Source organism: Schistocerca cancellata, chromosome 4 (genome assembly GCF_023864275.1).
Source record: "Schistocerca cancellata isolate TAMUIC-IGC-003103 chromosome 4, iqSchCanc2.1, whole genome shotgun sequence".
NCBI classification, from domain to species: Eukaryota; Metazoa; Arthropoda; class Insecta; order Orthoptera; family Acrididae; genus Schistocerca; species Schistocerca cancellata.
Genome location: NC_064629.1, coordinates 203096839 through 203123481, shown reverse-complemented (window position 1 = coordinate 203123481; position 26643 = coordinate 203096839). Strand labels below are relative to the sequence as shown.

The 26643-nt window shown below is 38.4% G+C and overlaps 1 protein-coding gene across 1 annotated transcript in view; it reads right to left on the bottom strand.

Moving 5' to 3' along the window:
• The window catches only part of LOC126184024 (uncharacterized), a 344076-nt gene that overhangs the window by 104141 nt on the left and 213292 nt on the right, over nucleotides 1-26643 (bottom strand). Inside the window, exons 11-14 of the mRNA XM_049926377.1 lie at nucleotides 14887-15135; nucleotides 14558-14751; nucleotides 14225-14447; nucleotides 4733-4983 (exon numbers count right to left, since the gene is read on the bottom strand). Coding sequence (XP_049782334.1) covers nucleotides 4733-4983; nucleotides 14225-14447; nucleotides 14558-14751; nucleotides 14887-15135 — 917 coding nt within the window. The remainder of the gene's footprint in view (nucleotides 1-4732; nucleotides 4984-14224; nucleotides 14448-14557; nucleotides 14752-14886; nucleotides 15136-26643) is intronic.

The window sequence follows — 26643 nt, the reverse complement described above, 5'->3', positions numbered from 1 at the left end:
ACATGAATGATATTTTATAATCTGCCTTCATTCTGTTATCGACATCTAACTTCCGACCTACAGTATAACCACACTTTTATGTTCCTGGAATTAATGTTTTCCCGCCGTTTACGACATTTTTTATCACTCCTGTCAAATTTTGTATGTCCACAACGTTAACTCATACCCGATTTTTTGTCAACATATTTATAATTTTCTCGCAATTTACGCTTTATGAAAAAATGTTCACGGAAAAAACTGACGTAAAACAATGCTGGCATGATGTTGGCCATCAAGTAGTGTTTACAAACATTATGTGGTTAAGTTTCTTGACACCACGGTGCTCTTCTTAGCAGATTTAAACTGTTAAATGTGTAAAGTTGGAACAATTTGTGCTGTATCTCCTACCACTGCCAAACTCTACTCTGCAAGGTGGCTGATAGGAGTAACTAGGTTCATACAAATAAAGGTATCTTGACCAGTCACAACCATCTCCAAACTGTCTCTACAGTGCATGTGCACTTTAGTGACTGTCATAATCATCATCACAGCTCTGTCAAACAATATTTAGTGTGTTTCGTCTTTTGGCCACTTGTAGCGCTATTTGACACCTTGATTCAGTTTGCATTGCTCAAATGTTTTTGGTTTGAACGCAATGTGAATTACATATATTCTCATGTTGAGCAAAACGCGTTTCAAGGATTTATTCTCGTTGTTAAGTGGAATATTTACACATGTGTTTTTTGTGATGTTACAAAAAAATACAATGTGAGTGATAGTGTGTGTGTGTGTGTGTGTGTGTGTGTGTGTGTGTGTGTGTGTGTGTGTGTGGTTTTCTACGTAACTGAGGAAGCACAGTACCGGATAACCTCAGAGATGACTGCAGTCCAAGAGACTCTGAACAATACATATGCAAACACCACACGAAATACTTATGTAAATATTTGCACTTGACATCAAGAAAAAATTCTTGAAACACGCTGTGCAAATCATGAAAAAATATGTAACTGATGCAGTGTTTCATTATTAAATAATGAATGACAGCTGCAGGCATTCCAAAAACATCGATAATGATGTATGAAACTGAGTCCAACATTTCTGCTTCCCAATTATCAGTTCCCATTATATCAGTGGTTTTCATTAGATAATAAACCATTATCAGATAATAAACAAGTCCCTGACATGAGTATTTTGATGCCTATTATGTGCATATACATTAAGCGCAAAAATGCAAGAGGGTATCCTATACATAACTTTTACAGCTTAAAACATTACTTCCTGCATTTTACACCATTTTTTTGAAGTCCCTTGAAATGTGTAAAAGCGGGGTTTCACTGTATGTTGACATATGCCTTGCAAAGGTCTGGATACGATGATGTTGATGCTCTTGTTGCATCATTTGATAATGTAGGCACTGTGGCTTTTGATATTGGACTACAGCAGAGTGGATACACTGAAGACAATGTAGCATGTCCACACGGCACCCTTGTCAACTGTGCACACTGTCCCATTTCATTGTGTTTTAGTCACTACTCTGAAACTCCACTTTTGCACACTGATAACAAATAACGGAAGAACATTCCACAACACAGCATCTACTAGTTTGGAAAAAATAGAGACAGGTACGTACTGCATCTGTTAATATATTATATTGTTTACAGCAAATTTCATGTAGCTTTCAGCCACATAATACCTAATTTATGTCTTTTGTGTATCTGCTGGTCTTAACTGTCTGTTACATGGTATTCTTTCACCAGCGACTTGTGCTTCTCTAGACATTAGACTTGTTATCCTTCAAACATTGATTATACACAAATGTGGAGTTCTACATATAAATAACCCTGATGGGTGGTGAAACAAGCACAGCTTCATATTGTAAACACATTTGTACTTGATTTTAGATGTTCAAGGAGGGGTACTTCCCATAGGCAGAAGACAGGAAAGTCTGTCTTGCTGAGAAACCACCCTGCAATTCTATTCTGCTATTCATGTATGGTGGGACAAAACAGAGAAGCAGTTGCTAAATCTTTAACTAAAAACAACTGAAGATACTATAAAAAAAAGGTGATTTCAAAGACAGTTACACAAGAACTTGCATGAACCATTCCTAAGGTATTTAATGAAGTCTCTGTTCTTCATGAAAAGAGGCAGATAGAAACTTTAGTAACAGTTATCATCCATTTAGTTGTTATATTATTCATTTAAAAGTTACTTCAGTCTTGTGACAAATATTTTGTTTGTAGTTCAACCAGTTGTAATATTTTTCCTAGTAAAGAGTAGAGGACTAGAGTGATTTGGAGAGTTTTATTAATAATAAATCATTTGTGCGAAAATTTGCCCACAAGTAACATTAGCTGGGAAATATTAGTCAGACCACTGAGCATATTGTTGGAGAGCAACAAGTATGTCACAACAGATACTATTTACACTGCAATGATTTAAGTGATATTTGAGGAAGTAAATATGTTATTGAAAAAACTGCCATGTTTGATGGAAGTCATCCTTGCACTTGGGCCTGACCTCCTGAGAACTAAGAGCACAATTAGGCAAACCGTGTAGGGGTAATAAAGGTTTAGAATTTTTCTGTTGGATGTATGCACACATGTAAGCGTAGACTGAACAAGAGTTTCAAAACTTCAATGTGAGTTCTTGAATAAGTTATGCTTCATTGTAGAACAGGAACCATGTACTAGAAAGTTTTTTCCTCTCTCTGTATTGGAGGCAGCTGAGGAAGGCAGTAGAGACACGGGCATTTTCAAATACTGCCAACGATTTCACCAACAGCCATAATGTCTGATACAATTCACATTTTTTTCCCTGTAGCTGGCTGTTCTGTACCTTCATTTTTCTTTAAAGACAAGGAAAGCAAACAGGCAAGTCTCTGCAAAATAGTTGTTTGTAGGAGAGCAGATTGATTATATCTGAGATGCGAAGCAAATTAACTAATGTTAATTCCAATTTGATACTCCCATAAACTGACACATTTATGGTTGGTGTTTGGTGTATGCATTTATTTTTACTATGAGCATTTTGAAGATCCACACAAGAAAGATAGCCATGTTACGGAGCTCCAAACCTTAATGAACAATTCACCCTCATGTATAGTATTTGTTTAACAACCCTTACTTTTGGATCTTATCAAGTTTGTGTTACCTAAGCACACTTATCAACACAGTATTGTCATTTCAGTGAAGTATTCCACTTTCCTTTCTTTGTGTAATTTTGTAGGATGCACTGTTTAGTGCATCTTCTATCATTCTACTATATATTGTTTTATCTATACGCAAATTGAAGTCACCTGCCATGGTTCTGTCTGTATATTTGGGCTAATCTCTGGAACTACTGCAAGAATTTTAATATGGTTTTCACTAATAGATAGGCTGGTTTACGAGGAAGATTTATGTATACTTATTTTTATAAATATTTTGTGTGAATTGGATGAACTATGGTCAATTAGTCTCCTGTCACCATGAGATTGATGCCATTGTCATGTAGCAGTAAATGGCACAACTCTTCGGAACCACAGCTCTGTGAAGAGCAATGCAGGGACTGCCAAACTGAGTGCACATAAATGTTTTGCTTCCCTTGATGTACTGGCAACAGGTGGAATCTGTTTGGTGTAGTGCAGTCAATATCAACATGACTTAATGTAATCAGATTCTTTTGTGAACACTTTTAAGTTATACAAGGGATTGGTAAATAAATCTCCACTGGCAAGAAAGGGACAGAGATCTTTTATGATCATAAAAAGCATTTTGATATGTTAGATAAATTTTGTGCACAGCAATGTATAACCTAGAGTGAACCAACCTGAAAGAAGCAGCATTGCTTATGAACAGTGGTGAATTTGTGAGCTTCTTATAGAAGGAAACAGAGACGAGCATATTCTTCTTCACACCTTAAAAACGGAGGACGGAATTGGATTCAGAAATTCCTTGCTGATGACTATAGATTTTGAAAGACATCTACAGATGCTTGGGGGATGTATTTTAAAAAAAGGTGACAATTTCAGGCTACCTATTTCTTCCTCAGTCAGATTACCAACCACATCTCACATTCATCATCCACTGAACAATCTTCAAACAATGCTCATTGAGTTACTTCACTTCAGAGTATAGTAAGCAATAATTTGAGAACAATTGCACAGTGAAAAAAACACGTGAACACAAAATTTGTGATTTTTAATTTTTCATGCAGAAAGTAAAACTTTTCTGAAGAACTACTTGTCAAGGAATGTAGCTTTGATTTGTTTATATAAAGAAAGTGTTTTCAGCAGTGTAGCAGATGACTCAGCTTTCAGATTTCCTCAAATCAACCCTTGCTGCAGACATGATTCCTTGTTTGGCAGGACAAAAATGTGCCACAGGAGTCTGTGGCAATGACTCTGAACAATGAATCAGTGCGTACCAAGGTTTACGGAATGCTGTCATGGGCTACACATCTAGAGCAGGTGTTCTTTTTTCTTTTTCTTTTTTTTTTTCTTTTCTTTTTATTTTCTTTCATGTGTGGCTTTCCGACACGATCCAGTCTGCCAGCCCTGATCCAAAACATAATGCAATATCTCTCTCTCTCTCTCTCTCTCTCTCTCTCTCTCTCTCTCTCTCTCTCACACACACACACACACACACACACACACACACACACACACACGTGTGTGCACACAATAAAATTAAGTGGGTATTTACAGAAAGAAACTGTTTAAAGAACACTGTATAATAATAAACTATGAAATAAAACATTTTTAATTTCTCACCTTCTCCTTCTTGGTTTCTCAGGTCCTTGCTTATTCATATTTTGTGGCAATTCACTCTTCTCTTTTGGACTATCCTTCTCTTTTGATTTAGTCCTTTCCCTTCTTTCCTTTCTAGTACGTGACTCTTTCTTTACAGTGTCATGATCCTTCTTCTGTGCTTGTTTGGCTTGATTTTCCTGCCGTCTCTGCTCAGCTTTTTCAAGTCTCTCAAAAGCTTTCATTATTGCCTCCATTTTTCGTTCTTCCCTGGTCTGGAAGTATCAAGAAAATGTCCTATGATGAGAGTAAAAGTGGAGCTTGTTCTCACAAGTTTCTTCGTGTCGTACTGTAGCCCAAATTGTGTGTGTGTGTGTGTGTGTGTGTGTGTGTGTGTGTGTGTGTGAGGATGAACAGATCACATATCAGCACCATTAGATCATCCACATACTAATATTATGGATCATAGCAAATTACAGCTTCATGAAATGCCACTGCATGATAATGGTAGAAAATGAAATTGGACACAAATTTGCAATGGCAAATATTGTAAACCTGTTGTTCAAGATACACAACATAATTAAGATGAAGAAAATGGACAATGAGTGCTTTATACTCCAAAGCGCAAAATAATCATTAAGAACAAAATGATACAATAGAACATGGCGGCATTATAACTTCATATCTCCCACCCATACTGTTAACTACTCACATGGAATATTTATGATTTGAATTAGGACAGACAGGTGCTCACTACATGGAGAAAGGATTGGGTAGCATACAGGCACATTTAAAAGTAGACTGTTGGATATTATTCAGCAATTAGAAAAGATCCATCAAATGTAGAAAACACACCCACGCATGCACACGCGCTCGCCTCCGGGCAGTATGGCCTGAATGTGACTGATTGCCACTTAACACCTTCTCTATACGATGAGTAGCAATCTATTCTAGTTCATATTACTGTTATTTCATCCTGGATTTTCCAGTGTTTGGTTTCAAATGAAATATTTGCTACTCCTACATAAACCATAGTTTTATTCTTCAAGAGTCAGATATCAGTGACACATATAAAAATATTTATCACATACAGTTAGGTAGTAATGAAATGAGACCTGTTTCATGACTGAAATCAACTAATTATTCTTGTTTATAAAAATTCATACAGTTTGGCCCCCGTGGTAAACTGCACAGTGCAGCTTTAATGTCTCAGGGAATGACAGAACCATGTAAAATGACAAACCATTTTAGCCACAAAATCATACTTTTTCTACCAATTTGATGATAAGTATGTATTTCACTCTGTAAATATTGCCATGGTGTATTAAATGCTTGATCTACACTATTATACCCGACAGCTATGATATGTAAACAAGTCAAAAGGGACTTGATTGGAGATGGTATATAATTCAGACAATGAAAATCCAGGATGGAATGCAACAATGTCATGAAAAGGATAGTTGCTACTCACTGTATAGCGCAGATGCTGAGTCGCAGATAGGCACAACAAAAAGCCTGTTGGAAAGTAAGCTTTCGACCAACAAGGCCTTCATCGAAAATACACACACACACACACACACACACACACACACACACACACGGCGACAGTCTGTGGCAGCTGAAGCCCAGTTAATGTGAATCATGGATGGGCTGTAGACTGTAGACTGACTTCAGCTGCCAGAGACTGTGGCCGCGCGCGCGTGTGTGTGTGTGTGTGTGTGTGTGTGTGTGTGTGTGTGCGTGTGTGCGTGTGTGTGTGTGTGTGTGGTGTCTATTTTCGATGAAGGCCTTGTTGCCTGAAAGCTCACTTCTCACTTTCCGACAGTCTTCTTGGTTGTGCCTACCTACGACTCAGCATCTTCGTTATACGGTGAGTAGCAACTATCCTTTTCATAATATTATAATACAATTCTGTCGTAAAAGAACCAATTTCAATAACCATTTTTTCAAAACACAATATGACACACAATCCAACATTATTCTAGAACAGATAATGTCACAACACATAAACCAGGAAATCATATAAAAACTAAGGAGATTTTAACAGTGGCTACACATATAAAGATACAGATGACAGACGGATAACTACAACTTTTTATAATGAATGAAAAAAGCCAACAATGCAAATATCTAATGGCAGTTTACAATATTCAACTCCAAGTGGAAGTCAGGTGTGAATAAGAAGAAACACCACAGCAAAATGATAATGAAACTTGTGGTCTGTAGAATTGTACTACCAGCAAATTGATACTAACTGTAAGCATCCAGGTACAACTGATACTCATTGCAATATCCACAACTGAGAGGTGAGGTGGCCATAATTAACTCAAGGCATCTTATAATTCCACACATACTAAGATCAAAAGACATATTTGTGGTATACTATTATATATACCTAACTGAGGGACTGAATACATTAATCCGTTAACATATTTTTTTCCAAATTATGTTGCAAAAAATAATATTTTTTATTCATGAAAAACAATCTATAATGAATGATACTACATACATACAAATAAAGATACCTTTCGAAGCTCAAAATAATGAGTTACAAAATTCTTAAGATACCTATTAATAAAATCCTGAGTATACTCATGCACTGGACTTTGGCTAAAACAGCCTGACACTTTAAGTCATTTTTTAGTTTCTGTACAGCTATGAAGTCTAACCATGTATTTCACAATGGTTTGCTGTGAACATAAATCTTCAAAGAGCAGGCTGGAGCACAGTGGATGTCTTTATCTTGTACCAATGTCACTCTGCTGACGAACTGTTGTCACTCTCAATCTCTAATGAAGTAACATCACATTATTTTTCACTCTGTGAGACACTAAATTCAATGTCAAACTCAGGATTACAATAGCCACCCTTTTGTGAAAACACTGCCAAACTACAATACAGAAGAGACTCAAAGTGTGCATTTTGCTGTAGTGTGTCCAAAACTGCACATAGTAAAGATGACACCTAGTGGCAGCTATTGCAACCAAAACACGACAGCCAGGCTAAAAATGTAGGACCCGCTACCATCAACATGGATACTGCAAATGACACTAAAGTGCCTGGCATAGGCTGCATCAAACCACCTTTACAATAATTCTCTATTATTCCACTCTTGAACAGCGTGTGGGAAAAAACAAACACCTATACATTTCTGTGTGAGCTCCGATTCCCCTTATTTTATTATGATGATTGTTTCTTCCTATGAAGGTCGGCGTTAATAAAATATTTTTGCATTTGGATGAGAAAGCTGGTGATTGAAATTTCATGAGAAGAGTCCGTCCTGTCCATTCCAAATCCTGTATCATGTCCGTGACACTCTTTCCCCCATTTCACGATAATACAAAACGTGCTGCTCTCACGATAATACAAAACGTGCTGCTCTCCTTCAAACTTTCTCTATGTACTCTGTTAATCCTATCTGGTAAGGATCCCACACTGGACACCAGTACTCTAAAATAGGGCGGACAAGCATAGTGTAGTCGATCTGTTACATTTTCTAAGTGTCTGCCAACAAAATACAGTCTTTGGTTTGTCTTCCCCACTACACTTTTCCATGTGTTCTTTCCAATTTAAATTGTTCACGATAGTAATTCTTATGTATTTAATGGAATTTACAGCTTTTAAATTATACCGATTTATCATGTAACCAAGTTTAACGGATTGCTTTTAACACTTATATGGATGACCTCATTATTTTGGGTCAATTGTCAATTTTCACACCATGCTTTTCTAAAGCATTTTACAATTTGTTTTGATCTCCTGATGAGTTTACTAGACGATTATGGCAGCATCATCTGCAAATAACCTAAGATGGCTGCTCAGATTGTCTCCCAACTAATTTATATAGATAAGGAACAGCAGAGGGCCTATAACACTACCTTGGGGAATGCCAGAAATCACTTTTGTTTCACTCAATGACTTTCCATCAACTACTATGAACTGTGACCTCTCTGACAGTAAATCACGAATCCACTCACATAATTGAGACGATATTCCATAAGCACGCGATTTCACTACAAGCTGCTTGTGTGGTACAGTGTCAAAGGCCTTTTGGAAAGCTATAATTACGGAGTCACTTTGAAATCCCTTGTTAATGGCACACAACACATCGTGTGAGTAAATAAGTAGTTGTGTTTTACAAGAATTATGTTTTCTAAATCCGTGTCTATAGACTGTTCTCTTCGAGGTAATTCATAATGTTTGAACACATTACATGTACCAGAATCCCGCTGCACATCGATGTTAATGATATGGGCCTGTAATTTAGTCAGTTACTCCTACTACCTTTCTTGAATATTGGCGTGAACTGTGCAACTTTCCAGTCTTTGAGTACAGAGCTTTCGTTGAGTGAGTGGTCGTATGTGATTGTTCAGTATGGAGTTATTGTATCAGCATACTGTGAAAGGAATGTAATTGGTATACAGTCTCGACCATAAGAACGCTTTTATTAAGTTATTTAAATCGCTTTACTACTCCAAGGATATCTACTTCTAAGTTCCTTATGTTGACAGCTATTCTTGGTTCGAGTTCTAGAACATTTTCTTCGGCTTCTTTGGTGAAGGAATTTTGAAAGGCTGTATTTAGTAATTCTGCTTTCGCAGCACTGTCACTGATAGTATTTCCACTGCTACCGCACAGAGAAGGCATTGCCTGTGTCTTGTCACTAGCATACTTTACATACAACCAGAATCTCTTCGGATTTTTTGCCAGGTTTCAATATATGTTTGCTGAGGAAACTATTACAGGGTGTATACGGGGACAAGGAAAAAAAAATTCCCGGATTTTTTCCAGATATCCCGTTTAAAAAAAATATGCTTTTTCCCATGCGAAAATACACTTTTTCTATGCTAAGTGACAGTAAGTTTTCCGTAGATTTTCCCTCAGGACTGTAAAACTTATCAATACTTTAAATGGTTAACATTACACACACTCGCATAGAACTTCCCGTAAAAAAAGGAAAAGACAGGGGAGAGAAGTTTTAGAAAGACTTTTAATGGAAAAAAAGGGGAAAGTTTTGGAAAGACCTTTGATCTGCAGCAACATATACACTGCATATTTTCATATTAAGAAAGTATAAATTCGAATTGCACCAAACACAGCGCGTTAGTTTCCAGAGCGTTGAAACCGAGGCTGTGATGTCCTTTGTAAGCCAATCGTATCTCATGCCATGTGATCTTGCCAGCTGATGACAGCAGATATTCAGAGCATAGGACACGTGTTATTGTCAGCCAATAGCAAGATCACTGGTTACGTAGCACGAACACACAAAGAGGAAAAGTTAAAGGTTTATATTTATATACATAGCTATAGCTACAAGAAAAGTTAAGCTCTCATATATAATATTGGTCTCTACGATTAACAAGCTACAACAGAAGCTAAGCTTTCACATGTAATATTGATCTTTTTTTGCGTGTGTTGTGCTTTGTGTATTGTGCTTTAAGATACATCACAAGATACATCACACAAATGTGCCAGTAAATTTAAAATTATGACATAAATGTCTGGGCTCGAAATTCTTTTAAGTGGCTGGTCCTCAAAGTGTTCAGTTTTAAACGCTCTGTGATTTAGAAAATCATCGCACTTTCTCACACGTAACATAATTCATCTTGAGTAAAAAGAAATTTACTTTGAAAGTAATGCTTTTCGAACCACCGTTCGCAATACTATCCGGAGACTGTTAGAAATAGGTTCAATTGAGCAGTAGCCAGAGAGCACCAAAAAAAGAGGCATTACTGCGCATGTGCAGCTGCAGTGGTGTAGGAAGCCCGCATGTTCGTATGTATAAAGCACTAAGAGAGCTTACATTGCACCATAAAAGAAAATGGGCATCAGAGGATACTCCCATGGGGCATCATAATTTCGTAAACCATACTAAAATGCGTAATTCGGCTTCAAGTGCACATTCGTTTTTTTCTAGATTCAGAATGAAGTAGGTCCCATCTGATACTCTACGATCTCATTTTTGGTTCTTTATTATGGCATAATCCCATACATGGCATGAAATGATAATGTGCACTTGAAATTCAGCGATTCATTTCAAATAAAATGGTTGTCTCAGTGGAAAGATTACTAAAGCCTAATTTCTTTAGTAAACTTGCAAAAATACCATACTGTTCTGCAAGGCGATTAATGCTTGACTGCTAATAACTTGGAAATAAAAGTAAATCAGAAAACTGAAACTAATAATATATTTTTGCCCTCCGTAATTTTGTGAACGTATTTTAATTCACTTGATAGCTCCCAGCCACAGAAATCCATTTTGTTTTCATTTGACGTGGGAGGTGTAAACCAAGAGCAGAAGCGAAATCACTAAACGTCACTTAACGCAAATACGGGTCACATGGAGACTAACCCCCTCCCCACTTCCACTCAGACAACTCTGCTCATGCACGAATCTCGCAGCTAGGGCGCGTGGGAAAAATTTTTCTCGTTTGCATCTGGCTGTTTGCTGCTACTGCCCTTACAGCTAACAGCCACACTTCAAGTAGCAGGAAGCGGGAGAAGGTACTTCTGATACGCGAGTCAACTACGCATGCGCATCAGCCCGCTGGCAAGTGGTCAAAAGAACCTAATGCGAACAGTTGTGACGTCATGCTCACAGCAAGCAGTTTATTGTTATGAAGAATTACGTAAGTCTTCCCCCTACGGCCTTTGACATATTTTTGCTTTTTGCAGACACTTGTGCGTGTACGGTGTTTTGTTGTTGTAAATTTCGCATTTCCTTTGCTACTAAAGTTTTATTTTTTTCCTCTCTTTTATATTTTATTGCTGCAGTATCATTCTCCAGTAGCAGGATACAGTAACATTCTTTGCTAGAGAATCAATTCTTACCGGTCAATATTACAAAAATTTAACTGAAAGCTAAAACAATTAAAAATTCCCAGAATTACAAAAAAATTCCCAGGTTTTTCCCGGTTTTCTCCTGGATAAAAAAATTCCCGGGTTTTTCCCTGATAGCCCGGGTCGTATACACCCTCTATTAAAAACATCTCACATTGATGTCCACGCTAAATTTCACGCTTTTATAGAAGATCGCCAATCTCGGAGATTTTGCATTCGTTTGAATTTGGCATGCCTTTTTAGTTGTTTCTGCAACAGTGTTCTGACCTGTTTTGTGTACGAAGGGGGTAACCTCTGTCATTTGTTAATTTGTATGGTATAAATCTCTCAATTGCTATCAATACAATTTCTTTGAATTCAAGCTACATCTGGTCTCTACATTTATATTGTTAATTTGGAAGGGGTGGAGATTGTCTCTCAGGAAGGCAGCACATGAATTTTTTTTACAGATTTTTTGAATAGGTATATTTTTTGTTTTAATTTTTGGATGATTTGGGGGTGACAATATTCAATCTTGCTTCGACAACCCTGTGTTCACTAATCTCTGTATCTGTTTTGATGCTTGTTATTAGCTCAGGATTATTTGTTGCTAAGAGGTCAAGTGTGTTTTCACAACTGCTTACTACTCATGTGAGCTTATGAATTAACTGCTCAAAATAATTTTCAGAGAATGCATTTAGCACAATTTCGGATGCTGTTTTATGCATGCCTCTGGGTTTAAACATGTATTTTCGCCAACATATCCAGGATAAATTAAAGTCACCACCAACAAAAACTGTATGAGTTGGGTATGTGTTTCAAATTAAACTCAAATTTTCGCTGAAACTTTCAGCAATTGTACCATCTAAGTTGGGAGGTCAGTAAAGGGATCAAATTATAATTTTATCTGAGTTAACAAGAATGATCTCACTCTATCGGTGCTTTCTATTGGTGTTTGGAGCTCTGGTACTTTCCCAACACAGCTACAACAATTTACACTGTTATATTGATGGTTCCTGTATCTATGTTCTTCCTGTATCCAGTCTGGGAGTCTGAAACCCTCTTTGTATTTCCCCCCCGAGAGCCTCTAACCTAAAAAAAACCACCCAGTCCATGCACACAGCCCCAGCTACCTGTGTAACTGCCTCCTGCATGTAGTGAACTCCTGGCCTATTCAGCAGAACCTGAAACTGACCAATCTGTGGCACAAGTCAAGGAATCTGCAGCCTAAAAGGTCATAGAACCATCTGAGCATCTGATTCACACCCTCCACTTGGCACTGTACCAAATGTCCGCAATCAATCCTGTTGACTATGTTGCACATGGTGAGCTCTGCTTTCATCTCGCAAGCAAGATTGGCAGCCTTTACCACTTCTGTTAGCCACTTTAAACCAGAGGGAATCTCTTCTGATCTGAAGTGACGCACATCATTGGTACTGATGTGAGCCACCACCTGCAGTTGGCTGCACCCTGTGCTCTTCATGGCATCTGGAAGGACCCTTTCCATGTCTGGAATAACTCTACCCAGTACGCACACAGAGTGCACATTAGCTTTCTTTCCCTCCTTGGCAGCCATGACTATAAGGAGCTGCATAATGGGCCTAGCATTGGAGCTCCCAACTACCAATAACCCACCTTCTACGATTGCCAATATCTCGCAGGCTGAGAATTTCCCCTGAAACAGGACAAGCAACTGCACCTGGGCGAGGGACAGTGTCAGCCACAGACAGCATCTGGAACCTGTTTGTCAGACTAACTGGGGAAACATTATGTACGGCCCACTGGGAAGTCTTTTGCTGCCTGCCGCACCCCGAAGTGACCTCCCACTCGGTCACGGGTGAGTGGTCAATCTCAGTCAGAGCAGTAACGGGGCTGGTCATCAGTGCAAGCCGATCGGCGGATTCAGACATGCTGGACGTCTGTTGGATCTGCATGGCCAGCCCACAACAGTGATGCCCATCCACTGCAGCTTCAAACTGTGTAATCAAAGCCATCACAGCCTGGAGCTGAGAGTGAAGTGCCACCAACTTGGCTTGCATCTGCACACAGCCATCACAGTCTCTATTCATACTAAAGACCGTGGAAAACTACACTACACAGACAAAAAAGGACAATCGACACGCGCTATAGAACTCTACTGTAGACATGGAGGAAAATGCAAGAACTGTGTCTTATAAATTATATTAACACACATCGATTCAAAGACTGAACTACGAAAGCACTCGGGTAACACTAAATAATTCTCTCCTGATTAAGAACTTGTAATATGTCACAAAATTGGTTTATTTCCCAATACAAACAAAAATGCGAGAACTGTCTCTATTAAATATTAAATTAACACACATAAAAAAAAATTAAAAAAAAAAACCACCAAAGCACACTGATGAAACTATACAATTCACTCTTGGTTAGGAAGTCGTAAAATGTAACAAAATTGGTTACTTCCCTGTGGCTGCGTGTGTCTTAGCCAGTCACTGCTGACTGACTCAGATGCTCTCTAGTGGCTGAACACTTAATTATCAGTACTGAAACGATATAAGTGGGTCTTTATTTTTTTCAAACATCTGTTCCGAATTTGCTCGAGTATACTTGGGATTTTAACTTTCTGTCAGAATAATAAAAATGAGAAAACTCGGAGTTTTATGTTAAGGAGTTAATAACAGTTAAGTTGCTATGGGTAGAACATGATATACTTACGAGTTTTCTCTTTTTTTCTGGCTCTTGAGTAACGTCAGACGATGAAGCAGGTGATAGTTTCTCTGGCTGAGGTTCTTCTGTCTTCTGAGTGGGTAGTTTTATGCTGATCACATTTCGACGGGGAGCTGCAGTAGAAGTGTTCTGTTGTATCTGCTGAGTTGCTGGGGATGATTCCCCATCTTCTGATGATGTAGTGCGACGACTCCTGCGGCGCTGCTCACGACTGCAAAATCAAATATTCAATTTCTAACAAACAACGTTCTGTTACAATACCATGGTGTGCTCTGCTTACAGTTCTTGAGAGGTTGAGTGAATCTTATGGCTGTGACTTACTCTGACACCTCCTGCGTAGGTTTTTTAGGATTGAGAGCCAAACATTCAGCAGCATTTCCACAAGCACATGATGTAGGGTTCCCTTCTGAATCCTGTAGTGTGTCATGACTGATGGTTATCTCACTATTTTTTTCAATATTAGTTGTTGTGACAATGTACAAATGTAGAGTACCTTTTTCAATGCAGTGCCTAATCTGTAAAGCATAATCACATTATTTAACACACAGTATGTTGTTGGTACACTATAAAATTTCACATTAAAGTATTTCCTATGGAAAAAGAACATATTGTTATAAGTTTAAGTCATTAACTAATTTTTGTATTACAACCTCTGCATTCGGTCTGCAGGATCTTCGTACAAATCTTGCATCATTCCCATAAGTTCTTGTATCTACACATACTTCAGATCCCTCTTTTGGTAACCGATAAAAAAATATAAATGGTCCTGGGGGCGGTCTTGCACGCTTCATATGCCCTGCAATTGACTGGGGTGATTTGTGCTGAGATGAAAGCATATATTTTCCTCGCAACTCAATTACTGGCTGGTTTGTTGACAATTGCACAGTTGAAACAAGGATCTGCAAGAAAAAAAGTATTTCAATCTCACACAGATAAAATAAGCAATTACAGCATGGCACATGGAACAACCACACATAATAGAGAACTTAAATATAAAATAGAATCATGGTCATCTAAACGTATCATCCTATGTACGTTACTAAGCAATCAAGTTATGCCAGTAACTATATATCGAAGTACACATTGTTGAAAAAATATCTATTACCAATGAATTATTAATGTCTACTGTTTACATAAATATTTTTCATCCTAAAGCTGAGTACAGTCTTTCATGAAGATGACACAAAGTTTCTTAAATACTTTTAGTATCACATGCAGCACACATCTGTTCTATGTACTAGAAAATGTATGGTAGTAGATAGCTAGAAAAGATTTCAATTGTTGTACAATTTAGTGGGGAGATATTTCTAACAGCATGAGGAGTTTCTTTAAACGTATACCACCCAATTTTGATTAACTGAAACTGACATTTGTTTCTGATTAAGCCACTATAGCAAAATGACACACATCAGACTGTTGAAAACAGCATACTGACATTGTGTTAGTTAACTGGAGTACTTTAGGGGCTAGTCGTAGTTTCTTAATATTAGTGTTACAAGATTTCTGAATATGGGACTCCAAAATGTTAAACTAAAACAACAAATATAATAGCATAATAAGCACAAGGAAAAAAGGACCAACTTCTGTGTGTGTGTGTGTGTGTGTGTGTGTGTGTGTGTGTGTGTGTGTGTGTGTGTTGGGGGGGGGGGGGGGGAGGGGGTATTTCCAATTGTCTTCCTCCTGAAATGTATCTGCCTTGCCATACAAACACTTACTGGGTCAAGTTCCTAGTTTGGTTTGGTTTGATGAGTTTAAAAGGAAGCCAAATTAAAGATCTGGGTGCAGTGCAGTATTCTTTATTATTTTAAGTTCTGGAGGGTAAAAATGTGTATTTTATCATAGGTGTCAGAGTACTGTTTACTTAACAAATATAACTTGTATGTACTATATGACAAGTAATACACAACACTGTACTGAATAATTAAAATCTGCTGCTATTCCTAATACAAGTCATCTGGAGCATTCTCTCTGGTATTTCACTATGTATTAGGAATTTTGTTTCTGCATTATGTAGATCGAGTCAGTGCAAACAAATACTGGTATTCATGAGTTTTAATCAACTCTGAGCATTAACGAAAAATGTCCATTTGTTTCTCTTTACAAAATAGTTTTCCAGCATGAATTTTATGTACCCACTCGATGGAGTGGCCCCAAATTACTGCAGTGTGATGTTCAGTTTAATGATGTGTGTTAATAACGACAGAAAAACATGAAGAATAAAAGGTGCTTCAGTGACTACTCAATAGTGTTGATATATACAATGTTTCACTCACCAAACATCTAACACAGCTGGTACAGTTTGCATTTGCAGCAACTTTATAATGAACCCTGTTAAGAGCGCCTTTTTATATAATAAGCATTAATTACTTATTTGAAAAGGTGCTCTCCCTTAACTTCGAAAGAACACAAAATATTCAATTATTCACAGGAAATAGAACAATATCAATGAAAAATGTAGCACATAAATAGGAGTCAGAGCATACCATAATGTTACAAATTTTTTATATGAAAACACTGATGAAAATTGGAAGAAACACAGTATAAGGCTTCCCAAGCAGCGAAGTTAAGTAACTTTTGCTTTTCACAAAAGTGTTAGTTTTGGAAACAAACAAATAAACATCTTAATATAATTTCACTCACATTTTATTGCATAACATTTTGGCACATAAAATCACTTAGGACGAAAGCAAGAAGTGTGAATGAAAAGCACTCTTCATCTAATTTCATCTTTTAGGTACCTTTCAATGACTTGGAACGTCTAACTGCTACTTCATAAACATACAGCATGTTCCTGCGTTGCAAACTTTCTGAGATGACAGAAACGAGCAGATTCAGCAATTTATGATCAGGAACACTGATCCAGAAATGATTAAGTCAAGCACTACACAGCCATACCTCATATGATGAACCTACAAATTATTGTTTGTATGATGTTGTAAATTCATTATTGCATAAATAGTTGCTAACACTGTACAGTAAGCAAACATGATGAACATAGGGGTGGTGACAGGTACCTCCACCAACAACCTGCAGATAGGATGATGCGTTCCCTGACATGATAAGTCCTGAAACAGAAGTGCGTAGAACTCCAATGTATATTTACAAACTGAAGTGTACAATCCATCAGCCTTAGCATTTTAACCAGTTAATGGCTTAGCAGACATGACTTTTATGTGCAGGCAGGCAAATGGAAATAATACAGAAGCTGATAGGTTAAATTGGACCAAGTATCCATGTAGAAGAAATTTGGAACATAACATATTTCCAAGACTGTTCGGACAGTTAAGGGGAAAATGGCAAGTGACACCACAATATGATAACTAGGGAAGACAACACACTGTATGTACTACAACCTGTAAAAAGCATTGCTTGCTCACTGGAATGAGGAGTCTTCAATTAATACTTGATCAGTAACACTGCAACAGTTTTAGATGTTTCCATAATGTCACTCTTTAACGTTTGTGAAAATACGAGGGTTGTATCAAAAATAAGGTTCCCCCACTTTTTTTAGACACAAGGAACTTTTTACTCGAAAAAACGATTACATCATTAGAAATGTTGATCTTTAAGCTATTTTTCCACATAGTCCCCATTTTGTCCTACGCATTTTTTCTGTCTAGTAATCCACTTTTGGATTCCCACTTCAAAGAAGTCCGCCGCCAACCCATTGAGAAACTTGAAAACTACTTCTTGCAGCTCCTCGTCCGTCTGGAATCGTAGACTGCCTAGGTGGCTCCTTCAATTTCGGAATCAGATGGAAATTGCTGGGTGCCACACTGGGGCTGTAAGGGGGTGGTCAATGACATACCAGCCAAATTTGTCGATTAACTCCTTCGTTTGTTGTGACACATGTGAACAGGCATTGTCGTGGTGTGGCCTTACACCATTGCTGAGTTTTCCCCTACATAATTTTGGACTGTGCGCCTGAGCTTTTTCAAGGTCTCACAACAACCTGTCGAGTTTATGTTGGTCCCTCTAGGCATAAAATCAATGGGGAGTACACCATGCCGGTCCCAAAACACCGATACCATGATTTTTCCTGCTGACAGCTGCTGCTTAAACTTCTTTGGTGGTGGCGATCTGGTGTGTTCGCATTTGCGCGATTGTTGTTTTGTTTCCGGAGTAACATAATGGCATCACGATTCATCTCCCATAACAATTTAATCAAGGAAGTCTTCCTCATTCTCGACGCATTCACTCCAGAACTTCCCAGCACAGTTGACACGTTGCTGTTTGTGGACTTCTGAAAGCATGTGCGGCCCCCAGCGTGTGCACACCTTGTGGTAGCCTAGCGTTTCATTCAATATCCTGTCAATTGAAGCTTCAGAAGCCTCAGGAATTTGAGCAGCCAGTTGCCGGATGGTGATTCACTGATCTTTGAACAGAATTTGTTCAACTTTCGCCACAACTTCATTGGAGATTGATGGCCTCTCGTTTCGTTGTTCGTCGTGGACGTCCGCATGGCCATTGGCAAACTTGCTACACCATTTGCGGATGTTTTGAATGCTTATACACAATTCCCCATACACTTCGCTCAATTGCCGATGAATTTCTACAGGTGGTAACTTTCTTGTGTGCAAAAATTGGATGTCCGCACAAATTTCACACCTGGCGGTGACGGCGACGACAGGCTCCATCACTTATGGCTGTCCGGCTGGTACTAACAATTGCAGATCCATGCTGGTTATTGGAATTGGTGGTGGGGGATCTGGTGAACATGGTGGTGTTGCCAGATTTTGCATTGCACCATGCACGGTAAGGGTACAGAGTTGGGAACCTTACTTTTGAAACAACCCTCATAGATATTTAAATCCCTTAATATAAACTGATGACCCAAAACATTAAGGCCACTATCCACCACAAGACTGAATGCCACCTGGTGGTATTGCAGTCACATGCCGCAAGAAGGAAAGTATACAAGCAAAACAGACACAAATGGGTAATCATTATCGATAACACAGGGCAACAACAGGGAAATACACTGACTAGTGATTTTGACGAAGGGTAGTGTGTTATGGCCTGGCACCTGGGAAGAAGCATCTTGGAAACAGCAAAGCTGGTCAGCTCTTTACATGTTACTGTCGTGAGCACCTAGGGTACATGGTGGAAGGAAGTGAAACCACGAGTATCCAATAAGGTGTTGGACATCCATGCATCATTATGGAACATGAAAATCACAGGCTTGCCTGCTCTGTAAGACAGGATAAATGGCAATCTGTGGCAGATCTGATGAAAAGAGTGTAATGATGGCTCACACAAAAGTGTTTCGATGCACATTGTTCAACACACACTGTAGAGCGTAGAGTTCTGCACCAGGTATCCTGTACGTGTTCCTTTGTTGACCCAACAAAATCATCAGTTATGATTGTAGCAGGCACAGCATAGTCGAGAGTGCACCACATATCATTGGAAACACATCACCTGGTCATGTGAATCGTGTTTCTCGTTACATCACGTCAATGGTCATGTCCTGACACACCATCATCGAGGCGAATTGCTGCTCGAAACATACATCTCACCACAGATGTGGGCTTCTGGGGACAATATTATCCTATGGGGGCTAGGCCTCTATGGGGTCTATAGCAGTTATCGAAGGCATGATGATAGTTGTAGACTATGTGACCATTATTTTGGACCACCTGAATTCCTTCATGTTTGATGTCTTCAACAACAGTGATGGAAACTTCCAGCAGAATAACTGTCCCTATCATAAGGCCAGAATCCTGCAACAATGGTTTGAGGAACATGACAGTGAACTCACATTGATGTCTTGGCCACCAAATACATCTATCTGAACTCTATGGAACACATCAGTCCATAATTTATGGGAACTGTATAACCAGTGCACAGTCCTCAGGTGCCACATACCTCCGGAAACATATTAAGGATGTGCTGAATCCATGCTATACAGAAAGGTGGACCAACAAGTAATCAAGCCAATGGTCATTATGTTTTGGTTCAGCAGTGTATTTGTTTGTTTATAATGACGTTTCGGTTATCATCAGATCAAAACTTTCAGAAGTTAACAGTTGACACACTATACGGCTTTTACTGCAACTGACAATGAAATTTGTTTTACAAGTTTAAAGTTTTAATCTGATGCTTGGAGTAGCAAAAAACATTGTTATAAATAAAGAAATACAATGAGTGATCTACATGGCTTTATTCACAAAAATCTCAAAGATCCCAGGCTCATTTTGGAATTCTTTTATTGATAAATTTCTTTCATTAAACTTTGCTTTTTATCATGACGTCAGTTTTCATTTTGCTGTAGAAAGCTCTTAAAGCTTGTCAGGATCACTAAGATAATTTGCCCACCTAATTTAGATGGTACTTCGTTGTAAGGGCTTAAAGTTATATGAAGATTGTAACAAGTGTACAGTATATTGGAAATGTGGACACATTGAACTGAGGATATATTTTTATCACGATATTTTGTTCTGTAGTAGTCTGCCTGAGAAACAATGAAGCCGTGAGGGGTAGCCGTGTGGTCTGAGGCATCTTGTCACAGTCCGCGCAGTGAAAATTTAAATTACAGTGTCTCTTATGAACATACACATTAATGCATGTATAATGGTAGAAGAGAACTTTATGTCATTACAGGTTTAACAAGATATATTTAAGAATAACAGATATTTTCAGTTAATTTTGATGGATGTTTCTGAGGATCATCAGCCATGCATGTAACTTGCTGATCACAGCAAATTAAGTCTAAAATGTCTGTTTAGTAAGAATGTACATTTGCTTTAATATGCTCCTTAGATTTTCTGTTACTACAGTTCTTACTGTTGCTAATTCCACTATTAAAGAAATCATCTATTGCTGCATTTTAACACACAAAGTGTAACTTGAAAAACAAAACAGAGAAATTTTGTAACATATATGTCTTTTTAATTAAAATTGTATTAAATAACTACAAACAAATATTTAAAGATGAATGTTGTAGCATAATGGACAGGAAAATATTGTTTGCTTTTATGGCCAAAGTCTGTGTTATTTTTTACCTGTTTCGGCGTTATTTTCAGACAGCTTGTTTTTCACTAAGCATATAATTCTGTTCAACTTGTTGCTCTTTTCATAAATCAAAGATGAATTATGATCAATCTATTTCATATTGACTACTTTGTTCTGATGTAACATAACATATGCCTTCAGCCACTACATAAAACAGCTTAAAAGTATCTGCCCCTTTCCATATTGACTGTTTTACTTATATTTAATTGATCAGCTTTCTTCATATGGTTAAAGTTCTTGTATCTGGTTTCTCCTTTAGAAATTATCCCCAGCTTTACTAACATGTACTGGAAGTCAGAAGCACCTCTCTTATTTGGAGTGATATAATAGGATTTGTGGGGGGATAGCCTCCACCAACTAATCCAGCAAAGCCCAATATGAGAACACTGCTCATCTTAATTTTGACATCATTTTTAGAAAAACCTTTTGATGTAACTGATGCATCTCACTTGAAGCAACAGAACAAATACCTCGATTCTGATAACTAGACTTGTGTTTTCAAAATGTAGCTGTATTGTTTCTGTCTAGATTGAAGGTAGCAGCACTGAGGAAGTGCAGTATTTGTGTGCATTGATGACATGTTTTGTACTGAACAATAATGAAAGTTACTTAAAGATTTTGTTTGTAATCTTAAGGTCACATCAGCTATATAATGGAATAGTGGACCTGCAATCGACTACAAAATAAATACATACATAATTTAAGAATCTACATTATTAGTGGGTGTTCATATTAATGCCACTTGAAATAAATTATATGTACATCTCAAGTGTTATGTTCAAAATGAAAATATAACTACCAAATACATTATATTCACTGACATCACATATCACATTTATTTCTTCTGTTGGAAAAAAACCTAACATTCACCACATTTATAAAAAACCACTAACTCTACACCATTTTAAGTTTTTCAAAAGGGAACATTGTAATAATACCAGTTCTCTTCTGAGATATTACGCCACTTAACTGAAAATAGTTCACCACAGTGTGTGTGACAATAGTCTCCAACATTCAGTATCAGAACATGGAAGCACAACTGCCTTCACCTCTAGAGCAGCAAATTGTGTTTTATTATGTTCTGTTGCATGCAGACATCTGAGAATGCTCACAATTCCTGCTGGCATGGAAAATTACTAAATTATGAGGGTATTTATTTGCATCCACTCAAAACATCTACATTATAGACACACTATATCTGTGTAACAGACCCTTTGGCATGTCAGCATTGATAAAAAGTGTCCATCAATATCATCCTCCACAAAGGCATGGACTACAGAATTTCAAAGAGCCTTTCACCTCTGCCTAAGGTATTGATATGTTCATGTTCCTGAAAAGGTTGCTACTTTAATCACTAAAAATTCCTTTTCCATCATTAACCTGTTTTAACTTCAGACAGAGGTAACAGTTTAATCTGCTGGTGCCACATTTCCTGATACTTTTGTGCAGTGATCTGCTCCAAAAAGGCATGCTTTGGAGACGTCTCCAATGTGGCGCATCAATTAAACCACATAATTATATAACACACAAGTATGAATAAAAAAAACACCAAAAATGGCATTTCAGCTTCACAGACATATGGTGCCAGCTTGGTTTGCATCTATAAGCCAGTCTGTAGGCCAGTCACACTACACAACAAATGATGACAAGCAAATGCGTTTCTGCCAGTAAAATGGCACATACAGAATATCTACGTCAAAATTTAAATATTAGTTATACCATTTTGCAAAATAAAGTTTGTGACGAGCCCAAGGTCTATGTTAGGCTAAAAGATGATACTTGGGTTGCCTGCTAGCAAAGCCAATGAATATGACTCCATAAGGAGTTATAAATACTACTACTCGATTTAAATTTTTCCATCTGTCATATGCAACAGCAGTAATGTCCACATGACATCACCTACCCCGTGCTATGGTTGGCTGATAGAAACCATGCCTTGGTTCCATGCTTCAATTGGTAAAACTGGAACCCTTCTTGCCTGCCTGCCTGCCTGCCCCTTTTTCTTACGAACGGGTGAAATTTATGTCACATACTAAGGTCTACGGTTCCTCGGCGTGAAAAATTTAAGCTCCTAAAGCCATAGGCACATGGACTGTGCATTCGAATGTCAACAGTGAGCATGTCGAGTTTCTGATGTCACAGAGTGGAAAAAGCATGTTTGGGAGTATTTCTGAACATGTAGAGTAGTATCTAGCATGTACAATATTCTGGATGTATGTCTGAACATAGACCAATGAGATGGACGAATGCGACCTATGTCACATGATGCCATCTCTCTTCATACACTCGAGAGATGCCATATTGGCTTGCAGTTAAGTCCATAATTATGGGTATACACTGTTTCAATCTCTCAAAAACCTGTTGTCAAGTGTACAGTTTGCTTGAGGACCCATCAAAAATGCATTGCTCTTGGTACAATTTGTTATAATTAAATGTCAGTTAGTAACATACCTATAATTAAAGCTTTCAGGAGATTGTAAGATGCAAAGAACAGTTCTACCTCATCCATTGTTTGTGTAGCATAACTCCCAGAAATGCAGGGTTGTAAGGTAATGGGTGATGTGTTGCTGTTTATGTCTCACTAGAACCAAACATTTATTTACTCACCTTTACATTGTCTAAGAGGTTCTGATACTTTCTTATTAGTTTAATGTAAATATAGTCTATAATATTCGAAGCTATGTAAATGTAAGTGTGCCCTCTCTGAGTAATGAGTTTGTTAAATTGGCTTTATCTAAAAGACAGCTTGTGCTTCTTGCAGGAACATATTGTGCACTTCCTTGTTTCAAGTCTTCTACTTCACATGCTGTAAATATTCTGCTACTGAATAAGAACAGTGATCAAGTACAAATGACCTTAGGGTTTTACTAAAAAGTGAGAACAATGAAATAATTTTTATCTTATGTGGAGAACTATTGCAAATTTGTATCACACTATTTTAACGGAACTTTTATAAGCCAATGTCATTACTGATTGGACATGGTACTTTCCTTTTTTGCCTCCAACATGTTCATGACATCGATGCTTTTATTTATGTATGCTACAGACAAAGACGTGACTAGCATATAGACAAGGGAGGAAATGTTCATTTTAACAGAGCTAATGTAGGAAGTTTACACCCTTCCATTTTGTAGTGTGATTCGAGAGCCAGATATGGCAGACAACTGCCACTGGAGTGTGCTGTGACTGCATACACTACACTGAAGTACACGCAGGGCATGCACAAGTTGCATTGTTTCTGATATTGAACTCAGTATGCTAAATTTTGACGTTTGAAAGTGCGGTCCGTATGCCGACAGCTTAATTCGATGCAGTCGAGCGATTTGTCACATATTTCGATACTTGCAAACTCACTCATCAAAATTGTTAAGGCTTTCATGGCCACAAGTTGATAGAGTGACTATTTGCTGCTGTCTTGGGTTCTTCGGCCGACATTTGTCTGATGATTTTACTGATGTTTTGCCAGCACTAGTGGCTGGCATTGTCAAAGCTTCACCCTCCATTGCCGGTGGTGAACTGGAGCCGAGCTCGTGGCTGCAGACTATATGTACCTGGCGTGCCAACATCCAACGGCTTCTCCGCAGTCATTTCCGGTGCGGTTCTCCTCTTTCTACCTGCATGTCTCGCCACGAGCTATTTCACATGGAATGGCAATTTCTACGAACGGCTGGAAGGCATTGCTATGGGCAGTCCTCTTAGTCCAGTGGTGGTCAGCTTCTTCATGGAACATTTCGAAGCACAGGCATTGGACTTGCCGACTTGTAAACCTAAAGTGTGGTGCAGATACTTTGATGATACTTTGGTAGTGTGGAGCCACGGTGGAGAACAGCTCGGTGACTTCTGAAAACACTTGAAAAGCCTCCATGCCAACATAAAATTTACCATGGAAGTAGAAAAGGACAAAAAACTACCATTTCTACATGTACTGGTCACAAGGGATGGTGAAATCCTGGGACATAGCATGTACCGAAAACAGACACACACATACCAATACCTGCACAAACTATCATACTAACACCCGAGCCAGAAAAGAGGCATGATTCATGCCCGTGTAATGCGAGCAGGACAAATATGTGAGCTGCAGCACCTCAAATGCAAAATGCAACACCTTGAAAGTGTTCCGAGGAGCAATGGGTACTCCACAAATTATATCAGGATTGTAACAGAGCCAAACACTCGGCAAAGTTAAGGAATTAGAAAAAGAAATGTCAGGTATGGCCTATCTGCCATACATTCCCAGAGTGGTGGACAGAATCAACCGCATATTGCACAAACATGGTGTAAAGACAATTTTCAAACTGACAAGGAAGATCAAAGAATGTCTTAGATCAGCAAAGGATAAAAGGGACCCACTTGAAATGTTGGGAATATACTGCTTACCTTGCACATGCGGAAAAGTTTATGTTGGAATGACTGGACGATCAATCAACACCAGAATCAAAGAACACAAGCGATATTCCAGGTTGGGGCAGGGAGAGCAATCGGCCATGGCAGAGCATGCGCAGAGTGAGACCGACCATGTAATAAAATTCACCGACACGGAAGTTCTGGCTGTAGAGAAGCACTATCACACCCGTTTGTTGAGAGAAGCTGTAGAAATACACAAACACGGTAATAGCTTGATTGATTGATTGAGAGAGTATGGAACCAAACAGCGAGGTCATCAGTCCCGCGATTCCAAAGGAGGTTACATAAGAAAGAGTCTGCTAAAAATGAACGGATTCAGTCAGAGGAGTCAAATTATAAAAGAATGAATATTAAACACACACAGTATAAGTATAAAAGGTGAGATCAAACCTAAAAACTGGAAAAAGAGGGGCGGTCATGGGGGTCACAGACCATGAAAACTGCAAAAGGAGTCCCAATCACAACCGATCCACTCCTGCTCCAAGACGAAAGGAGAATCTTATATCTGGAAATAAAAACCACTTTCACAGAGGAAACCAAGGACCAGGTCTACCATCCGTGGATCGTCCGCTAATATTAAATTTAAGGAAGCAGGAAGACTATACTTAGCACGAAGGGTCTAAAGAAGGGGACATGCAACCAATATGTGAGATATCGTCATTCTGACGCCACAACCACATTATGGGGGCAGGTCGTTATGTAGGTGGAAACAATGGGTACGGCCAATGCATAAATGCCATAAAACAGTGCACTCCTTCATAGAGGGGTGGAAAGAAGTGCCCCAAACTGCAGTAGACTCCTTGACTGTGCGGAGTTTATTACTATGAGCAGTAGTGCTCCAGATGGCATTCCACTGTTGGGCAAAGAGAGATCTGACATAGATCCACACATCTGCAGCTGGAATCATGAAAGGAAAAGGGGGTAAGTATCTGCTTCTCTAGCCAAACGGTCAGCCAATTCATTCCCTGGGATTCCCAAATGACTTG